An 18654-nucleotide genomic window follows, 5' to 3' on the forward strand; every position below is an offset into this window, starting at 1 on the left:
GGCCCAGGGCGACGTCACGCCCCGCCCCTGCCCGTCACGGGGGCGGCCCCGCCTCCCCGCCCTCCTCCCCTGCCCGCCCCGCCGGCATCCTCAGTCCACGCGCGGTTCGCTTCCAGCCCGCACCGGCCTCGGGGACGCAGGTAAGGGACACGGGATCAGGGCGGGGTGGCGGTGATTTTTAAGAGGATTGGGGAGAAACGGGCTCTTCAACAGGCCTGACGTTTTGTGGTTGTCTGTGGTCCCGGAGTTGAGACCGGCTCCGTGGCGTCCCAGCTGGGGGAGCACCTGTGGTAAATCAGGGGAGGGTGACGCTCTCCTCCCCGGGTGCCGTGAGCCCCCAGCTAGCCCGGGCCCGGCCACAGCAGGTGACCCACTCCGATTCTGTCGCGGACTTGCTGCGGAGCCTTCAGAAAGCCCTGTGACCTCAGCGTCCCCGTTTGTGAGGGGAAGGGTCGGACTGGCTCTCCGAAGGCGTCTCCCACCCGGTCCTCGTGGGCTCCGCAGCGATGGAGCGTGTTTCCTCACATATGCCCGGGCTCTGCGCTTCGACGGGCGGGTGAAGGCGGCCGCCCCCCTGTTCCCCGCAGAAGCTGCCCTGGCCTGGGGCTCAGAGGCATCTTAGGGGGAAACGTGCTGAACAGAGAGCTGGGGGAGGGGGGAGCCCTGCTGCTGTCACAGGCTCACGGGGGCGGGGTGGGGGGACGGGTGCGGTCTAGAGGGAGCCCCCAGCCACCCCAGTGCCCCAGGCGGTCGACCAGAGTCTGGAGAACCCACCTGTGCTCAGAGCATCCCGGCGTCTCTCCCCAGCGGCAGCCTTTGGGGCGGGAAGCCAACCCAGTTTCCTTTTATGAGGGGCGAGAAAGATTATGCTCTCGTGCTTATCATTGTGACCTGGTTTGTTTAGAAACTGAGAGAAAAGTCAAGTCAGGAGTGAGTGTTTGTGCAGTTTGGAGTCCAAACCAAGCAGATCTATAACACTGAAACCCCCTCTTGTCCCAGAACTTGGTGCAGCCCTCTGAAAGGCTAGGCTCCCTGTGCCTTGAAATCCTCACCGGGCCACCTTCTTCGGGAGACATCTCCCACACACTGGCCACACACAAGGACCAGGGACCTTGCTGGGCCTGGCCCCCACGGAGGCCTTATTTCTCTTTCGTAACAGCACTATGTGGGAAGTTCTCTTTTTTTTAAAAAAAAATAACCTTACGGAGTTATCATTCACACGCCATATAATTCACCCTTTTAAAGTGTACACGTCAGTGGGTTTCGGTTTATTCACCAAGTTGTGCAACCATCACCACTGTCTAATTTAGAACATTTTTATCCTCCCCAGATAAACCCCATACCCTTTAGCAGTCACTCCCCATTTCCTCTGCTCCTGGCAACCGCTAATCCACTTTCTGTCTCTGTGGGTCTGCTGATTCTGGACATTTCATGTAAATGGAATCATACAATAGGGGATCTCTTCCGACCAGCATAATGTTCCCAAGGTTTATGCATGTTTTAGCATGTGTCAGCACTTCATTCCTCGTTATGGCTGAATAATATTGCATTGTATGATTATAGCACATCTTGTTTACCCATCCATCAGTTGATGGACATTTGGGTGGTTTCCACTTTCTGGCTATTATGAATAATGCTGCTGTGAGCATTCATGTACAAGTCTTTGTATGGACATAGGCTGTCAGTTCTCTTGAATATTATACCAGGTCTTATGGTAAAACTGTGTTTGACATCGCGAAGAACTCAAACTGTTTTCCAAAGCAGCTGCACCATTTTGCATTCCCACTGATAATATGTTGTCTACCAATTTTCCATCCTCTCCAGAACTTGTTATTGTCTGTATTTCTTATTTTAACCATCTAGCAGATGTGAAGTGGTATCTCATTGTGGTTTTGATTTGCGTTTCCATAGTGACTAGTGACGCTGAACATCTTTCCATGTGCCATTGACCGTTTGTATATCTTCTTTAGAGAAGTGTCTGTTGAAATCCTTTGGCCATTTTAAAATTGGGTTGTCATGCTATTGCTGAGTTATAGGTGTGTCCGTTCCAGGGGAGGATTCTGAGGCTTCAGGAATGGGTGGGACTTGCAGTGATCTCACAGTCAGTGGTGGGTAGAGCTGGGAACTGAGTCCAAATGTGTCTGACATTCAAGAGCCAGAAAGCTTTCTCTTGCACTAGATGTCTACTTTCTGGTTTTTGCTATTGTCAGTTTTGTGTGTGTGTGTGTGTGTGAGAGAGAGAGAGAGAGAGAGAGAATGTGAGAGACCAAGGGAAAAAGATGAAAAAGAGAGAGAGGGGAGACAGAGACAGAGAAACTGAGAGGAACTGGAATGTGAGGATGAGAAAGAGGAGCCAGGTCTGGCATTGGCTGTTTAACGAGACGCCCACCTTGGAGAGTCAGAGCCACAGAAATCCTTTTCATAGTGTTTGGTTTCTTCCCATTAATCTTTCAATATTTGGGGGCCTCAAAAAAGTTTATTGAGGAGCGCACTCCTCCCTAGTTTTTCTTTGTCCCTAAATCCAAAAGAAATCTGATTAGACCCTTAAACCTAAACAGGGAATAACATCCCCTGGTGTGTAGCTGGGTCTAAGAATCCAGAGCAGCGTTCGTCACACTTTTTTTAAAATTAATTAATTAATCAATTGATTGGCTGCACTGGGTCTTCGTTGCTGCCTGTGGGCTTTCTCTAGTTGTGGTGAGTGGGAGCTACTCTTTGTTGCAGTGCACAGACTTCTCAGGGCGGGCATCCCAGAGTACAGGCTCTAGGGTGCACGGGCTTCAGTAGTTGTGGCATGTGGGCTCAATAGGTGTGGCGCACGGGCTTAGTGGCTCCGTGGCATGTGGGATCTTCCCCGACCAGGGCTTGAATCCGTGTCCCCTACATTGGTAGGCGGATTCTTAACCACTGTGCCTCCAGGGAAGTCCTCATCACACTTTTTGATGGCACTCTCTGCTCAAGAAAAATGTTTAGTCACCCCCAACATATATATATATGTATACACACACACACACACACACACACACACACACACACATAGAGAGAGAGAGCTGGGAGCTGAGTCCAAATGTGTCTGACATATATATGTGTGTGTATATATATGTATATATGTGTATATATATGTGGATTTAGAAATCATATACAACTACTGTGACCATTATTAGCTAATGTCTCAAGGCCCAGTATGTATTTGGAGTGAATTTTATCACCAGCAATAGTGGATAGAAGACTGCTTTTCAAGGAGTTTTCTTATTATGATTTCAGTCAGCAATGATGTGTATGTGAGCTCCCATTCGCCATTATTTTCAGCATCAGGGTGGCTGTTGTAGGTGCAGGAGCAGTGGTGACTTGCCTGGGTCCTGAACTAGGAGCAGTGGCAAGTCTGTCCCACACTTTTCCTGTCACTGGCTTGTGCTTTCTCGATTAGCATTATCTCTATCCGCGGTTTCTTGGCAGGGACTCTTTGATGCCACTTGTCCACACTGCGGGGTTGATTCAGTTAAGGCTGTGTTGTCTGATCCTCAGCTCCACCTAACCTGCCACCAGGACACCGCAATATATGGCAATAGGCTGAATGTAGAGGAACAGAAGACGTGGGCACAGCAACCCTGTCTGCCTTGTGGGCTCCCCTCCCTTTGGCCTCTGGGGACCCCACTAAGTGGACATGGCATTGGGTGTCTGACATATGGCCAAGGGTACACGTGAGCATTGAACTATATACTCTTAACTATTTTTAGCTAAAACTTAAGTAGAAATAATGCACTAATACGTTTCCCCCTGCACTTTGGAGATTATTATTTGAGAGACTAATAGGTTCTGAGCTAAGGACATCTGAGCTCGCCTCTGCCACACCTCGGCTTGCCACCTCTCATGGCAGGATGCTCACGACCACTGAAAGCAGCTGTCATTTTTTTAAAAATTCTTTTACATACTGAGCTGGCATCTGTCCTGGTGACTCCCCAGGGTCCCGACCCCTCTCTCTGGTACCCCTGTCGTGGAGGAGCCCTGCAGAGACCTGGGGACGATGACCAGGTCTGTTCATGCAGTGCTCGTCCCTCGGCTGAGCACCCTGCTCCTCCAGCTGCTTCTCTTGGATGTGGTCTCCATACCCCCCACATCCTCTGGGTTGTCTTGGTTTGTCCAGACTCTGTTCTGTTCAGGACCCAGGACTGAGCCTAGGATAGGAGATGGTGAAATATAGGTCACCTTCCTCACTGTACGCTGTGTGCTTCTGTTAATAAAACCTAAGGCTGTGTTAGCTTTGCTTTGTTGCTCTGCCACCTTGTTGACTCGTGTTGCACTTTAACAAATGTTGGTTATGCAGTTCTTATGTGCTAGATGTCACGTCAGATGCTTGTGCTAACGTTTACTTATCTTTCAGAGAGTGTTTTTAAAATCCTAGGTCTTTCGGTATGAACAGCCTCCAAGCTGGGCCCACCCATCCCCTTTCTGCACAGACTTGATGTTGTCCCTCTTACCTTCTTGTTTCAGCTTAGCTGCCATCCCCACTCCTCAGGGGCAACCCCAGGCCCTGGCTGCATCCTTGGATGTGCTGTGGCCCCAGGGTTCACCTAGATTCCTGACAGGTCCATCCAGCTTGTGGGCGGCTGGCTGAGCAGTTTGGGTTGTTATCCCACCATTAAACTGCCTGGATGGACTTGAGACAAATCGCTGAGGGGGGCAGAAACAGTGGTGTCTTCATTCTCTTCCTCTGTGAGGTTCCCATTGTGCTTGGACTCCAGCCTCAGATCCGAGTTCATATCCTTTGCTGTGTGGCTGTGGGCAAGGCCCTTTCCCTCTCTGGGCCTCAGCTTTGATCTCCTGGCTGCAACTCTGTGGAATTTGAGCTTGGGGAAAGAGAGAGAGGGCCAAGCCTGGGGAGTAGGGGTGGGGTGGGGTGGGATGGGAGGTAAGCCTGGGGCAGGAGGGATAGCAGGCTGAAGAAGAGGGATGGGAGCAAGCGGAGGATCTTATAAAGGGAAGGAGGAGATGCTAAAACCCTGCTGGCCTAATATTATTTGTCTAAGCTCTTAAAGCCAACACTTTATGGCTTCTTCTTCTTCTTTTAAATTTTTATTTTTTATTTTTTAAGAACTTTTATTGAGATACAGTTAGACAATAAACAGCATATATTTATAGTGTGCAAGTTGGTATCCCAATCTCTCCATTCATCCCCTCCCAACCCTCCCCACTTTCCCCACTTGGTGTCCATATGTTTGTTCTCCACATCTGTGTCTATTTCTGCCTTGCATTTCCTCTTTCGTAGTTGTTAGCATTTGCCTTATGTATGAGGTGCTCCTATATTGGGTGCGTATATATTTATAATTGTTATCTCCTCTTCTTGGATGGATCCCTTGATCTTTATGTAATGTCCTTTCTTGTCTCTTGTAACATTTTTTATTTTAAAGTCTATTTGATCTGATAGGAGTATTGCTACTCCAGCTTTCTTTTGATTTTCATTTGCATGGAATATCTTTTTCCATCCCCTCACTTTCCGTCTGTATGTGTCCCGAGGTCTGAAGTGGGTCTCTTGTAGACAGCATATACATAGGTCTTATTTTTGTATCTATTCAGCCAGTCTGTGTCTTTTGGTTGGGGCATTTAGTCCACTTACATTCAAGGTAATTATCGATATGTATGTTCCTATTACCATTTTCTTAATTGTTTTTTGTTTTTGTAGGTCCTTTTCTTCTCTTATGTTTCCCGCTTAGAGAAGTTCCTTTAGCATTTGTCATAGGGCTGGTTTGGTTGTGCTGAATTCTCTTAGCTGTTGCTTGTCTATAAAGCTTTTGATTTCTCCATCGAATCTGAATGAGATCCTTGCTGAGTAGAGTATTCTTGGCTGTAGGTTCTTCCCTTTCATCACTTGAAATCTATCATGCCACTCCCTTCTGGTTTGCAGAGTTTCTGCTGAGAAATCAGCTTGTTACCCTTATGGGAGTTCCCTTGTATGTTATTTGCTGTTTTTCTCTTGTTGCTTTTAATAACTTTTCTCTGTCTTTAATTTTTGTCAGTTTGACTACTATATGTCTTGGCATGTTTCTCCTTGGGTTTATCCTGCCTGGGACTCTCTGTGCTTCCTGGACTTAGGTAGCTATTTCCTTTCCCATGTTAGGGAAGTTTTCAACTATAATCTCTTCCAATATTTTCTCGGGTCCTTTCTCTCTCTCTTCTCCTTCTGGGACCCCTATAATGCGAATGTTGGTGCATTTAACGTTGTCCCAGAGGTCTCTTAGGCTGTCTTCAGTTCTTTTCTTTTTCTTTTCTTTATTCTTTTCTGCATCAGTGATTATCACCATTCTGTCTTCCAGGTCACTTATTCGCCTTTCTGCCTCAGTTAATCTGCTATTGGTTCCTTCTAGTGTATTGTTCATTTCTGTTATTGTGTTGCATATCTCTGTTTGTTTGCTCTTTAATTCTTGTAGATCTTTGGTAAACTTTTCGATCTTTGCCTCCAGTCTTTTTTCAAAGTCCTGGATCATCTTCACCATCATTATTCTGAATTACTTTTCTGGAATGGTGCCTATCTCCTCTTCATTGAGTTGTTTTTTGGGGGTTTTATCCTGTTCCTTCATCTGGTACAAAGTCCTCTGCTTTTTCATTTTCTCTTTCTGTGGCTGTGGTTTTCAGTTCCACAAGACGAAATACTGCTGATACTGTATGATACTGCTGTCTGCCCTCTTGTGGAGGAAGCTATCTAGGAGGCTCGTTCATGCTTCCTGATGAGAGGGACTGATGGTGGGTAGGGCTGGGTGGGCAGAGCTCCAGTAAGACTTTAATCCGATTTGGTGGGCGGAGCTCAGTAAAACTTTAATCTGCTTGTCTGCCAATGGGTGGGGCTGTGTTCCCAGCCTGTTGGTTGTTTGGCCTGAGGCTACCTAGCACTGGAGCCCACAGGCCCTAATGGCAGACTCTGGGAGGGCTCATGCCAATGAGCACTTCCCAGAACCCCTGCTGTCAGTGCCCCCGTCTCCTCAGTGAGCCACAGCTGCTCCCCACCTCTGCAGGCAACCCTCCAACACCAGCAGGTAGGTCTGGTTCAGTATCCTGTGGGGTCACTGCTCCTTCCCCCTGGGTCCTGGTGAGCACACTTTTTTGTGTGCCCTCCAAGGGTGAAGTCTCTGTTTTCCCCAGTCCTGTGGAGGTCCTGCAATCAAATCCCACTGGCTTTCAAAGTCTGATTCTCTGGGGATTCCTCCTTCCGCTGCTGGACTCCCAGGTTGGGAAGCCTGACGTGGGGCTCAGAACCCTCACTTTAGTGGGTGGACTTCTGTGGTATAACTGTTCTCCAGCTTGTGAGTCACCCACCCAGCAGTTATGGGATTTGATTTTAATGCGATTGTGCCCCTCCTACTGTCTCATTGCAGCTTCTCCTTTGTCTCTGGATGTGGGGTGTCTTTTTTGGTGAGTTCCAGTGTCTTTCTGTCGATGATTGTTCAGCAGTTAGTTGTAATTCCGGTGCTCTTTCAAGAGGGAGTGAGCTCACGTCCTCCTACGCCACCATCTTGATCCTATCTCTCCCTTCTTCTTTTTTTTTAAGCTTTATTGTATTATTTATTTATTTTATTTTTGGCTGTGTTGGGCCTTCGTTGCTGTGCACAGGCTTTCTCTAGTTGGGGAGAGTGGGGGCTACTCTTTGTTGTGGTGCACAGGCTTCTCATTACGGTGGCTTCTCTTGTCGCACAGCACAGGCTCTAGGCGCAGGCTTCAGTAGTTATGGCACGTGGGCTCAGTAGGTGTGGCTCGAAGGCTCTAGAGTACAGGCTCAGTAGTTGTGGCACACGGGCTTAGTTGCTCTGAGGAATGTGGGACCTTTCCAACCCAGGGCTCAAACCCATGTCCCCCGCATTGGCAGGCAGATTCAACCAGGGAAGCCCTATGGCTTCTTTTTATGAAGCACTTTCTCTAAGCCATGGCTAGAATATAGTAGCAAGAGAAACATGATTCCTAATCCCAGGGAGCTCAGAATTTAAGTCAATTTTATCTGAGTCCTCACAGCAACACTGCAAGATAGTGACACAGTCCCTATTTTACAGACAGGGAAACTGAGGCTCAGAGTGGTAAAGTGACTTGCCCAAAGTCCGCAAGCTTGGAAGTAAAGTGATGAAGCACGATTTGAAGTGGGCTCTGTCAGACCCCAGTGCTAGAGTGACTTAATCACGACACCTCTCAGTACAGAGTGTTGGTTAAGAGCACATCATTTTACTAGGTACTGTCCTATGCACAGCCCCAGGGGAGTTCCAAACCCCAGTGAGTGACAGTATTCTCTGTCTCATAGATGAGAAAAAGGACCTGGAGGAAGGAAGTGATGTGCCCAGGGCTTGCTGGCAGGGCTCGGCCAGGCCCTCATGACAGCTGTCTCATGACAGCTGACTCAGTTTTCTCCCAGCCCCTGCCCTGAGGGCGCCGAGAGGATTTCCCACCCATACCTTGGGATCTGGAGCTCTGAAAAGACTGTTTCCGTTCCATGCCCCTGGCTTCCCAGGGTCTGTTTCTGATTCATTCCCCTCCCCAACCGTCCTGCTTGAGGGGTAGAGGAACTCTGGACTTGCGAAGTTGGCACTGTCCATAGTGGGCAGCGAGAGTGCCCAGGCCTGGATTCTAGGACAAAAGACAGGCCCCAGGCACAGCAGGGATTGAAGCAGATGGCATTTCCCAAAGCTGTGCAAAAAGACATTGAACCACATTCTGCAGAAAAGAACTGTGCTCTTGTGTAGTTCTGGGAAGGACTGGGTTAACTAGAGTGAAAGAGCTTTCTCTCCTGCAGGACTTCTCAGAGCCTTTAATATACAACTGCACTGTGTGCAGCTCCAAGGGGGTGGGGTGCTTGGAAAGCAGTTTTGCCCAGACTTCTTTGAACATAAAATCTGCTTTTGCTTAGAGCATTTCAAGGGTGCCACAAGATACTGTATGTATCTTACTGTTAGACCATGCTCCTCTGGGCCTTCCCACTGGTCACATCAGTCCTGAGTGCCTTTGCTGATTGAGTGGATGAACCTTGAAGGCTTTAACAGGACCAGAGCATTAGCATCCCAGAATGTCAAAGCTGGAAGAACCTTGGGGGTGCAGCCCAGCTTCTACGAATAGGGGAACTGAAGCCCAGGGCAATCCACCAATGTGTTTGGAGGAAGGAGGCCAGAGGCAGGCAAGCCTGGTGGGAGACTGTTGCAACACTTAGGGGAGAGGTTCTGGTGGTCTGAGTGGACCACAGTGTACTTACCAGGCGGTGCCTTTGTTAACAACACAGGTTTTCCTGAGCCGAACCCTAACCCTAACCTTGCTCCGAACACCAGACCCTGTGAGGAGTGAGCGAGTCCTGGCATCTGCCTGTCAACAGTGCTCCCGGGGACATCTCATCATTAGCCAGATTTGGGAGACACTGAGCATGGGAAAGGGAGGGGAAATTCATTTATTAAGTGCTAATATTCTAGGCTTGTTGTGGGCATGATATCCTTTAATCCCCACAACACTCTGGAGGATAGATATTAAAACACCATTTTATAGAAGCTGAGTGGAGCCTGGCAGCAAAGGGGCAGGGACAGGAACACAGTTATGACCACCTTCCAAGCCCTCACTCCCCTTGTCAGATCTCCTGGAGGGGAGGCAGTGGGAGCAGAGAAACCAGCTCCTCTTGAAGGGGAAATGGGACAGGCTTGGGCTTTGGCTGGCTGTGGAGGGAGAAGCCGTGTCATCCTTCCTGCCATTGGAGCTTGGGGGCCCAGGAGGATGGTGGAGTCAGAGACGTCAGGGAGGAAGCTGTTCGGCATCTGAGGGCTCTGGGCTGAGGCAGCCACGGGGGTGGAGAGACTGTGGTAAGCAGAGCGATAGCCCCCAAAGGTGCTTGTGTCCCGATCTCTGGAAACGGTGACTCTGTTAGGTTATGCAGCAAAGGGGAGTGAAGACTGCAGATGGGATTAAGGGTGCTTGTCTGCTGGCCTTCACGTAGGGGATGATCCTGGGTGATCTGGCGGGTCCACCACAAGGGTCCTCAGATGTGGAAGAGGGTGGCAGAAGAGGTCAGAACAGTGCAGTGTGAGGACTTGACCTGACATTGCTGGCTTTGAAATTTGAAGAAGGGGCCACAAGCCAAGGAATGTGGGTGGCCTCTAGAAGCTGGACAGAGCAAGGAAATGACGAGGGAGGGGCAGGGGGAAAGCAGTAGCAAGGAAACACATGTTCCCCTAGAGCCTCCAGAAGGGAAGGCAGCCTGCTGACACCTTGATTTTAGGCCAGTGAACCAGTGTTGGACTTCTAACCTATAGGACTGTGAGATACCGAACATGCGCTGCTTTAAGCCGCTAAGTTTGTGGGAATTTGTTACAGAAGCAATAGAAAACCAGTGAGGAGCTGAACCAGCCCCAAGATGGTCTCTGCCCTCAGCAAGTGTACAGGTCTCTAGGGCAAGAACTTCAGGACAACTGGCATGGGCGGTAACAGTGCCTGGGAAACCCAGGAGGTCCCCAACCCAGCCTGGAGTTGAGACAGAACATCTTGAATGGGGCAGGGGTGCCCCAGGGGCCCTGCCCTTCCCACCCTGGGGGCTGGAGTGAAATCTATGGACCCTGGCCTGCCCAACCAGCCCCGCTTTGCTCTGCCTGCATGCTCAGCGCCCCTCCCTCTCCCCATTTGTCTCAGTGCTTTGGTTGCAAGTAACAGAAACCACCGCAGGCTACCATAAAAGGACTTTCTTGGAGGATATGGGGGTCTTGCAGAACAGCGGGAACTTCTGAGGAACCAGACTGCAGAGAAGACGGTGCCCAGGAGCAGAAATGAGAGGGCCCTGTCTCAGAGCAGACCAGCGCCTGCTGACTGAGGGCTTTGTGTCACTCACGTCACAAGTCAGATTCCCGGGAGGGAGAAGCCGATGGTCTAGCCTGGGTGGGGGGCAGTCACCCTCCCAGAGTTCCCATATGCTTGTCCCGGAGCAGTGTCTGCCTGACCAGGGTATGCCTGGGATTAGGGCGCATGCTGGTCTGGGGTGGCTTGGGAAGCTGGAGGTTATCCAGGGCTCTGACTTGCTCCCATCCTGCAATAACCGGAAGGGGCTTCAATGCCAGGTGGGCAAAGTCAGTAAGCGTCCACCCCTCCGTCAGCTCTGTTCCCCTCCCAGCTGCTGTTTCTGTTCCCAGGGCCTCCCATCCCATTTCCTGCCCTGGGCGGGTTTAGTTGAGCTGGCCCAGCATTGGTGACCCCCAGGCACGACATTACAGGTGTTACAGTCCACCTGTGGGGAAAGTTGGCCATTAGCTGAGCATTCGAGGCCCAGGAAGATTCCCCAACCTCACGGGGTTCCTACCCCCTCACCTGCCCGCCGCCACTCACCGCCTCCACTGAACCTTCATCCCGCTTTGGCCACCTGTTAAAATGCAACTCACTGTTAGTCAGCCTCCTCCTCCAGAGTGGGACACCTGAGAAAGATAAGCAGGCCCTGAATCAGGAGACAGGACTGTGGAGCCAGCCTTGCCCCTGAATCCTGTGTGATCCTGAGCGAGTTCCTCTCCATTTCTCAGTGTCCCTTTCTGTAAACTAGGACACCGATCCCCAGCCTAGCTGGGCAGAGAAAGCTCTGTGAGGCTCAGTGTCCCCTACTGTCCCTCCCACCCTGGGCCCAGGCCCTTGTAACAGCAGGAGTTTAGGAAATTCTGGGCTGAACCGGAGTGGAAATCCAGTTTAGCAAGGCCTGTGGGTACATCTGCCCTGGCACCACCAGTGACTCAGCAGGGCTGGGATTTTTGGAGAAAAGTGCTAGGCATTCATTTCCTTGTTGGATCAGCCTCAGATAGGGGGGCGGGGGGAATCTGAAAGAGGGGGGCCCATGAGCCTCTAACCGGGGCTGGGGAATGGGAGTTTTCTGTTAGGGCAGGGGGTGGATTTGAGTCCATCTGTAAGCTGGGAGACCTTGGACAGATCACTTCATCTGTGAACCTCAGTTTCCTTCTGTGTAAAGTAAGACTTGCGTGCATGAAATAAGATCGTGGGGATTGTGCTGTGTACTCTTTCCTCTCTCTGCTTTCTTCTTCCTTCACTTCTTCTGTCTCGATACCCTGTGCTCCATCTTGGCTCAGAGGAGGTCACATGCTATGAACTTGAACTTTCAGAAGCCCCTAGAGGCAATCCCTCTGCCTACTGTCCCACCACTAGCGTGGTGTCCTTTTGTCTTAAGCATTGCCCTACACGCCGATCTCCGAGTTTTAAACTATTACAATTCTGTTTATCCTTTCTTACAGCAGAAATATGGGTGGAGGAGGGATGGAACAAGGACGTTAAGAGGAGAAACAGGGGTACCTCAGGTCCTGCCTCCCTGATAGCTCCATTTCCCCTCCTGATGGATCGGTGGGCTGAAAAACTGCCCGAGGGAGTTCCTTGGGCTCTGGGGACACTTGCTCAGGGCTCCATGGAGGGTAAATAGAAGCCAAGTCGGCATCATTTGCGTAACACTCCCATGGCTTGTTCGTGGCTGCTTTCCTGGTGCTGACGACAGAGGCCTGGGCAGAGGAGCCAGTATCAGTGTGGACTGAGCAGCTGCCCGTGCTCAGCCACTTACTAGCTCCCCGGCCCTGGCCTCTCTGTGCCTCGGTGTCCTTACCTATCACATGGGCGCAGCCGCAGTGCATCCTGATAGAGCTGTGGCGAGGCCTGTGTGAGGCACACGAGTCCTGCGCTCAGACCCTCGCCTGGCAGATCCGAAGCACTGATGTGTGCTTGTCTTCCTCATCATCAGTATCATCATTTTTGTTTCTGCTGGGCCCTGTGCAGGGCGCGGGTGACACAGAGATGAATCAGCCGTAGTCCCTACCGTGGCTGGTTAGTGATCTAGTGGAGGAGACTCACCCTGGGTGTGTCAGACCCTCTGCCAGGCCCTGAGCGGAGATCTGAGGGTGAACAGGAATAGTGGCCCCTGCAGTTGTGCCACAAGGTGCCTCCCTCGAGACAGAAGAGTCTGGAACAAGGCACAGCTGGCAAAGGCTCAGGAGAGCTATGTGCCCTCCGGGCCTCCCCAGACCCCATCCTTCTTTAGAGTTGCTTCCTGCCAGCTGTTTCCCATGTAGGCCAAGGCCCCTCACCTCTGTGCCTTTGCACACCACTCCCTCTGGCCCTTCCAAACCTACCTGCAGCATTCCCTCCTTCAGGAACTTTCCCTGACCGACCCTGGTCTGATTTGGGACTTCCTCCCTCCTCAGGTCTACTATGAAATTCCTTGAGGACAGGGATGCAACTTGTTCACCACGGTATCCCCAGTGCCAGCACACAGTAGGTGCTCAATTAATGTAGGAAGATAGGAGAGGGAAGGTGTATCAGTCAGAATTGTTTTCAGCTACAAATGCTGAGAATCCTGACTATAGAGACAAACAGAACAGGGTTTATTTTTCGAGCACGGGCTTCAGTATTTGTAGCATATGGGGTCAGTAGTTGTGGCTCACGGGCTTAGTTGCTTCGTGGCATATGGGATCTTCCCCAACCAGGGATCGAACCCATGTCCCCTGCATTGGCAGGGGGTCTTTCAACCACTGTGCCATCAGGGAAGCCCCTATTTTTCTTAAATAACAAGAAAGCAGGCAACTGCTGTCAAGGGCTCAGAAGCTCAATATCCCTGCATTTGCTTTGGCTTTTCCACATGGTCATTGTAGCTCCTGCCATCACATTCATATTCGAGAAAGAAAGGAGAGGCAAGACACAACACCAACACTGTTGGCCTCTTTTGTCAGGAGAAGCAAAACTCCTTCCCAGAACCCCATCAAGCTTCTCACTTCTTTTTGGCCAAAACTGGATCACATGGTCACTTCTTGCTGGGAAAACAAGTATCTACTTGATAGGGAAGAAAAAAATTCAGTTTTGTTACCAAAAAAGAAGTCCAGGGGTGACGAGGGGAAAAGGATTAAGAACAGTGGTTACTGGTTAGACAACCAGCAAAGGGCTTCATGAAGGAGGTGGTATCTACGCTGTGCCTGGAAAGTCAGGTACAATTTTGGCAACAAGGAAGAATGGCCTCGGTGGAAGTCTGGAGGCCTGGAAATGCTGAGTGTCACCAGGGGCTGCCACGTGACCGAGACAGCTAGAGCAGGAAAGAGGTGGGACCAACTTGGCAAACTGTTGGTGTGTTTAGCATCATCCAGCAGCTCTCTTGCCTCCATATGGCTCCAAGTCTCTTCCTCCACTCCACCTGAAATTCCACCATGATGATCTCAGCCAGTGAGACATACTGGACACCTGCTGTGAACAAAGAGTCCTTTTCAAAATATAAATATGCCCTGAAGGCTTGTGGTCATCAGTCATTCATACCTGGATATCAGTTCATTTTATTGGCTAGTGACTTCCTAATGCTTAGCTGAATTCTGCCCTGAGAAATGAGAATTTTTATTCCAGAAAGGGGTAATGGAGCCTGGGCCTAGGAGATGGGAGACGGGCAGGGCTGGACCCTGAATGTCCGAAGGTAATAGGAGGTCCATAGAAGAGGAAACTCATGCTCCCCAAGCCCTCCTACAGGCAGGCACTGGCCATCCTTCCTCCCTAAGGTGCTGCCATTGCCAGTTCACAAGTGAGGTCCCTAGAGCTCGGAGAAGGGGACTGTCCTGCCAAGGTCATCGCATGCACAGGTGACAGAAGTGGGGTTGGACCCTGGTCCCCAAAGCATATACCGTGTTGTTGCTGTCCCCGGTGTAATAATGATCATCATGTCAGCTGGCGTTTGTTCCCCCCTTGCTCATACCAGGCAGTGTGCTGAGTGCTTTATGGGTTTTAAGTCATGCCAGTTTCACAACAGTACTATGAGGTTAGCGCTATTATTGTCCCCATTTTACAGATCGGGAACCCGAGGCACACAAGAGGTTAAATGACTTGCCCAGAATCCCACAGCTAGAAGTGTCAGGAGTCATACCCAGGCAATCCAGCTCTGAGGCAGGGGAACGGATGCTGTCTTGTCAAGGTCATGTGGTGGATTGAGAGTAGATTCTCTACTAAAAACAAACAAAACCCCCACAAACTCCTAGATACAGAGAAGAGATTGGTGGTTGCCAGAGATGGGGGCTTGGGAGTGAACGAAATAGGTGAAGGGGGTCAAAAGGTACGAACTTCTAGTTATTCAATAAAAAAGTCCTGGGGATGTAACGTACAGCATGGTGACTATAGTTCATAATACTATATTGCATGTTTCAAAGTTGCTAGGAGAATAGACCTTAAAAGTTCTCATCACAAGGAAAAAAATTTTGTGACTATGTATGGTGACAGATGCTAACTAGACCACTGTGGTGATCATTTTGCGACATAAAATATTGAATCATAACATTGTACCCTTGAAACTAATATAATGTTATGTGAGCATTATACCTCAATAAAATGTTTTAATTAAGGTAAGTTTTTTAAAAAAAGAGTAGATATTCTAGACCAGTGTTTCCCAAGTAAGGGTGATTTTTGCCCCCAGGAGACATTTGGCAATGTGTGGTCACATTTTTGACTGTCACAACAGCTGGGAGGTGCTACCTGCGTCTGGTGGGAAGGCTGCTAAATGCCTTTCAATCGTTGGTCCCAAACATGGGGAGCACTAAGTTTGGGGACTGAGGTCTAAATCTGTCAGAGAGGAGTGAATCTACCTCTTCTTGGAGTTGAGGCCTTAGACTCAGAGCTGGGAGGAGAAGACATGGGGGAGGGGTGCTTTAGAACGAGGCCTGCACAGCGTGGCTAAGATGCTGTAACAGAGACTGAATTCCTGGGATTATATAAGAGAGAAGCTCATTTCCTGTGCATGTAGCCAATCAGAGGGGTCCAGGTGGGCAGGCAGCTCTGTGCGTGCGGCCTTGCAGGGCCCAGTTTCCTGTGCCTTGTTGCTCAAGGATTCCCTGGGGTGTTGGCTTGGTTTGCATGGTTAAGGTTCTTCCCCATCCCATGTCTGCGTTCCAGTGCACAAAAAGCAGGAAAGAGGAAGTAGAAGGCACAGAAGTTTATAAGCCCAGAGCTAGGAGTCAGTTGTTAAATAACCATTATTTAATTAAATTCTGTAAATGTATAATTAGCTAAATTATGTTAAAAATAAGGTTAATAAGTCCTCAAAATGTATCACTTCCTAATTTATTTGATTGATTGATTGATTGATTTTTGGCTGCGTTGGGTCTTCTTTACAGCATGCAGGATCTTTCCTTGCATCATGCAGGCTTCTCTCTAGTTGTGGCGTGCGGGTTTTCTCTTCTCTAGTTGTGGCGCAGGCTCCAGGGCATGTGGGCTCTCTAGTTTGCAGCACACGGGCTCTTTAGTTGAGGCACGTGAGCTCGGTAGTTGTGGCGTGCGGGCTTAGTTCCCCCACGGCATGTGGGATCCTAGTTCCTCGACCAGGGATCGAACTTGCGTCCCCTGCATTGCAGGACGGATTCTTTACCACCAGGGAAGCCCCCCCTAATTTATTTTACTACATCTGCCCTTACCTAGGCACTTGAGCTTTTCACATGGGTTTTATCTGTGTGGTAGGATCACTGCATAGCGCTGTGTTCCACTGCCCACCTCTTCCCGACTTTGCACTCCTTGACGTCATGTCGGTATCAGTCACAGAGATCAGTAAACTCTACACATCAGAGCTTGATGGTTTGCTTTGTCGATTGTCTAAATTTAAGAAAGTGATCGAGCAAATGTTAATAATGCAGACGAAACCTCAAAACTGTAGGCATCATGTTACACTTGTTGCCATTACATTGTGAATAGCACAAAAAGTTGAGAAAATATTCTTCCAGAATTTCTAAACTGTGACTCTCAATTCAGAGAAGAAGTTGCTCATATCACTGACAAACTATGATGACAAAGGCCTTGGTTGTTTCCCTATCATTTTACTCATTAATGTGAAAGAAAATGTCAGCCAGCATTCACGTCGGAAGTGCTCTTGTTCATCCATGATGTGAGCAACTTCTGTGCTGAATTTGGTAGTAATGAAGCATTTATTTGTAGTTTGATTTTGTGACACTGTTGTTGGTGACAGATGTGTAAAAACTGGTAGTAGATTTTGCAAGAAATTCCAAGTCACGCTGGAGCTAGAGATGTATGGAGTTTATAATAAAGAGGACTATATTTTTGTTATTTGTAGCTGTGTGCTATACATTCTTTTTAAAAATCTTATTTATCATTATTATTTTTTTTGAAGTATAGTTGATTTACAATGCTTCAGGTGACCAGCAGCAAAGTTATACACATACATATATAGCTATTCCTTTTCAGATTCTTTTCCACTATAGGTTATCATAAGATATTGAATATAGTTCCTTGTGCTATACATTATGTCTGTGTTGTTTATCTTTTTTATATATAGTGGTGTATATCTGTTAATCCCAAATTCCTAATTTATCCCCCATACGTTCTTTTCATCAATAAAATTTATAATAGACATATGTGTGTACATACGTGTGTGTGTGTGTACTTTCTGCCTAGAACCATAGAACATTTGTCAGCTCACCACTGCACAGATCCCATCCAGTCATGTTGTTGGCAGAAGTGTGAGTCACGTGGTCCCATGGCCACGCCTAGCTTCAAGGAGTGCTGGGAAATATCGTCTCTAGCTGGATGGCCGTGTGCCCAGCCTAAATCAAGGCTTTGGGGAGCAGCCCAACCGTGGCGGCTCCGTGTGTTTTCCCTGGAGGAGAGCACCAGGTCCCTGAGGTTAGCCACTTAGGTTTTCCAAGGCCACAGTTACAGCTTTCTCGTGGCCTCACCTGAAGGCCTGCTTCAAGTTACCACTAGCTCCCTCTCAGAATTTCAGGAAAGCACAGAGTATGGTGTCCTGACAGGACAGATTCCCGAACCGTATTCTGCACCTTCAAGTGCCTGCTTCCTGCCCTCTCCTTCACTGCTTGCATCCATAACTCCAACAGGCAAACCAGTGGGGCCTGACTACATGGTGGCCTTTGAGCAGTTTCGTGCCAGACCAATGTTTTGGGTACATTAAACAGAATATGGGGTCTGGAGTCCCAACTCATGCAAGTATCTCTTTGAGCTTCAGTTTTCTTCTCTATAAAATGGGGATGATAAAACTTACCTTGCAGGGTTATTGTAAGGGTCAAATGAGACAGCTTTTGGGGAAGTTTTGTTGTCTAGAAACTACAATTCAAATGTGAGGCGTAATTAATCCCAATTCCTACCAGACTGGTTTGTGATTGGGTCAGGTGGAATTATGGACACATAAGCCCTTTGTAAAACTGCTAAGAATATTGGATGTTTGTCTTCTTCTTATTTATTTGCCAAGCTCTTTAGATATTAAGGATATTAAGTAAGGTAATATTAATGAGTTGCTATTGTTATTCCTCCAGGGAAGGCCATGGAGACTTCAGGATCACTTCAAGACCACAGTCGAGTCCACGGAGAATCAAAAGATCTAGACCGTATGTTTGCTCTCTCTGACCCTCTGGGCAAAGCCACAGGGGAGGTGGAGTCCAGCAGTGGGTGGAACAGAAGACCCTGCTCAGCTCACGTTGCACAATGAATGGGCCAAGTTATGGTTGAAACCTCTAGAGAAGTAGTGATTTTACACACACGCATACTTGTGTACTTGGTCCAGTTTGTCCCCAGCACTCTCTAGCTGCGGGGACCCTCAGTTGCTCCCCAAATCTCAGAGGCTCTGGGGGCTTTGACTGGCACTAAGGAGAGTCCCCAGAAGGTGGGAAGGGTCCCACATGGCCCCAGAAT

General features: G+C 49.0%; 1 protein-coding gene across 4 annotated transcripts in view; it reads left to right on the top strand.

Moving 5' to 3' along the window:
- TMEM40 (transmembrane protein 40) overlaps positions 1-18654 on the top strand; it is a 49445-nt gene continuing 30791 nt past the window's right edge. For 2 of the 4 annotated variants that reach the window (XR_009048677.1, XM_057704474.1), the window contains exons 1-2: positions 12-140; positions 18279-18350. Coding sequence is in view for 3 of the 4 variants with exons in the window: in XM_057704474.1 (XP_057560457.1) it covers positions 18287-18350 (64 nt within the window). In the remaining variant the exon portion in view is untranslated. Of the gene's footprint in view, positions 141-18278; positions 18351-18654 lie in introns of all 4 variants that reach the window. The other 2 variants (XM_057704476.1, XM_057704475.1) reach the window with 2 other exon arrangements.

The sequence above is a fragment of the Hippopotamus amphibius genome, chromosome 13 (genome assembly GCF_030028045.1).
Source record: "Hippopotamus amphibius kiboko isolate mHipAmp2 chromosome 13, mHipAmp2.hap2, whole genome shotgun sequence".
NCBI classification, from domain to species: Eukaryota; Metazoa; Chordata; class Mammalia; order Artiodactyla; family Hippopotamidae; genus Hippopotamus; species Hippopotamus amphibius.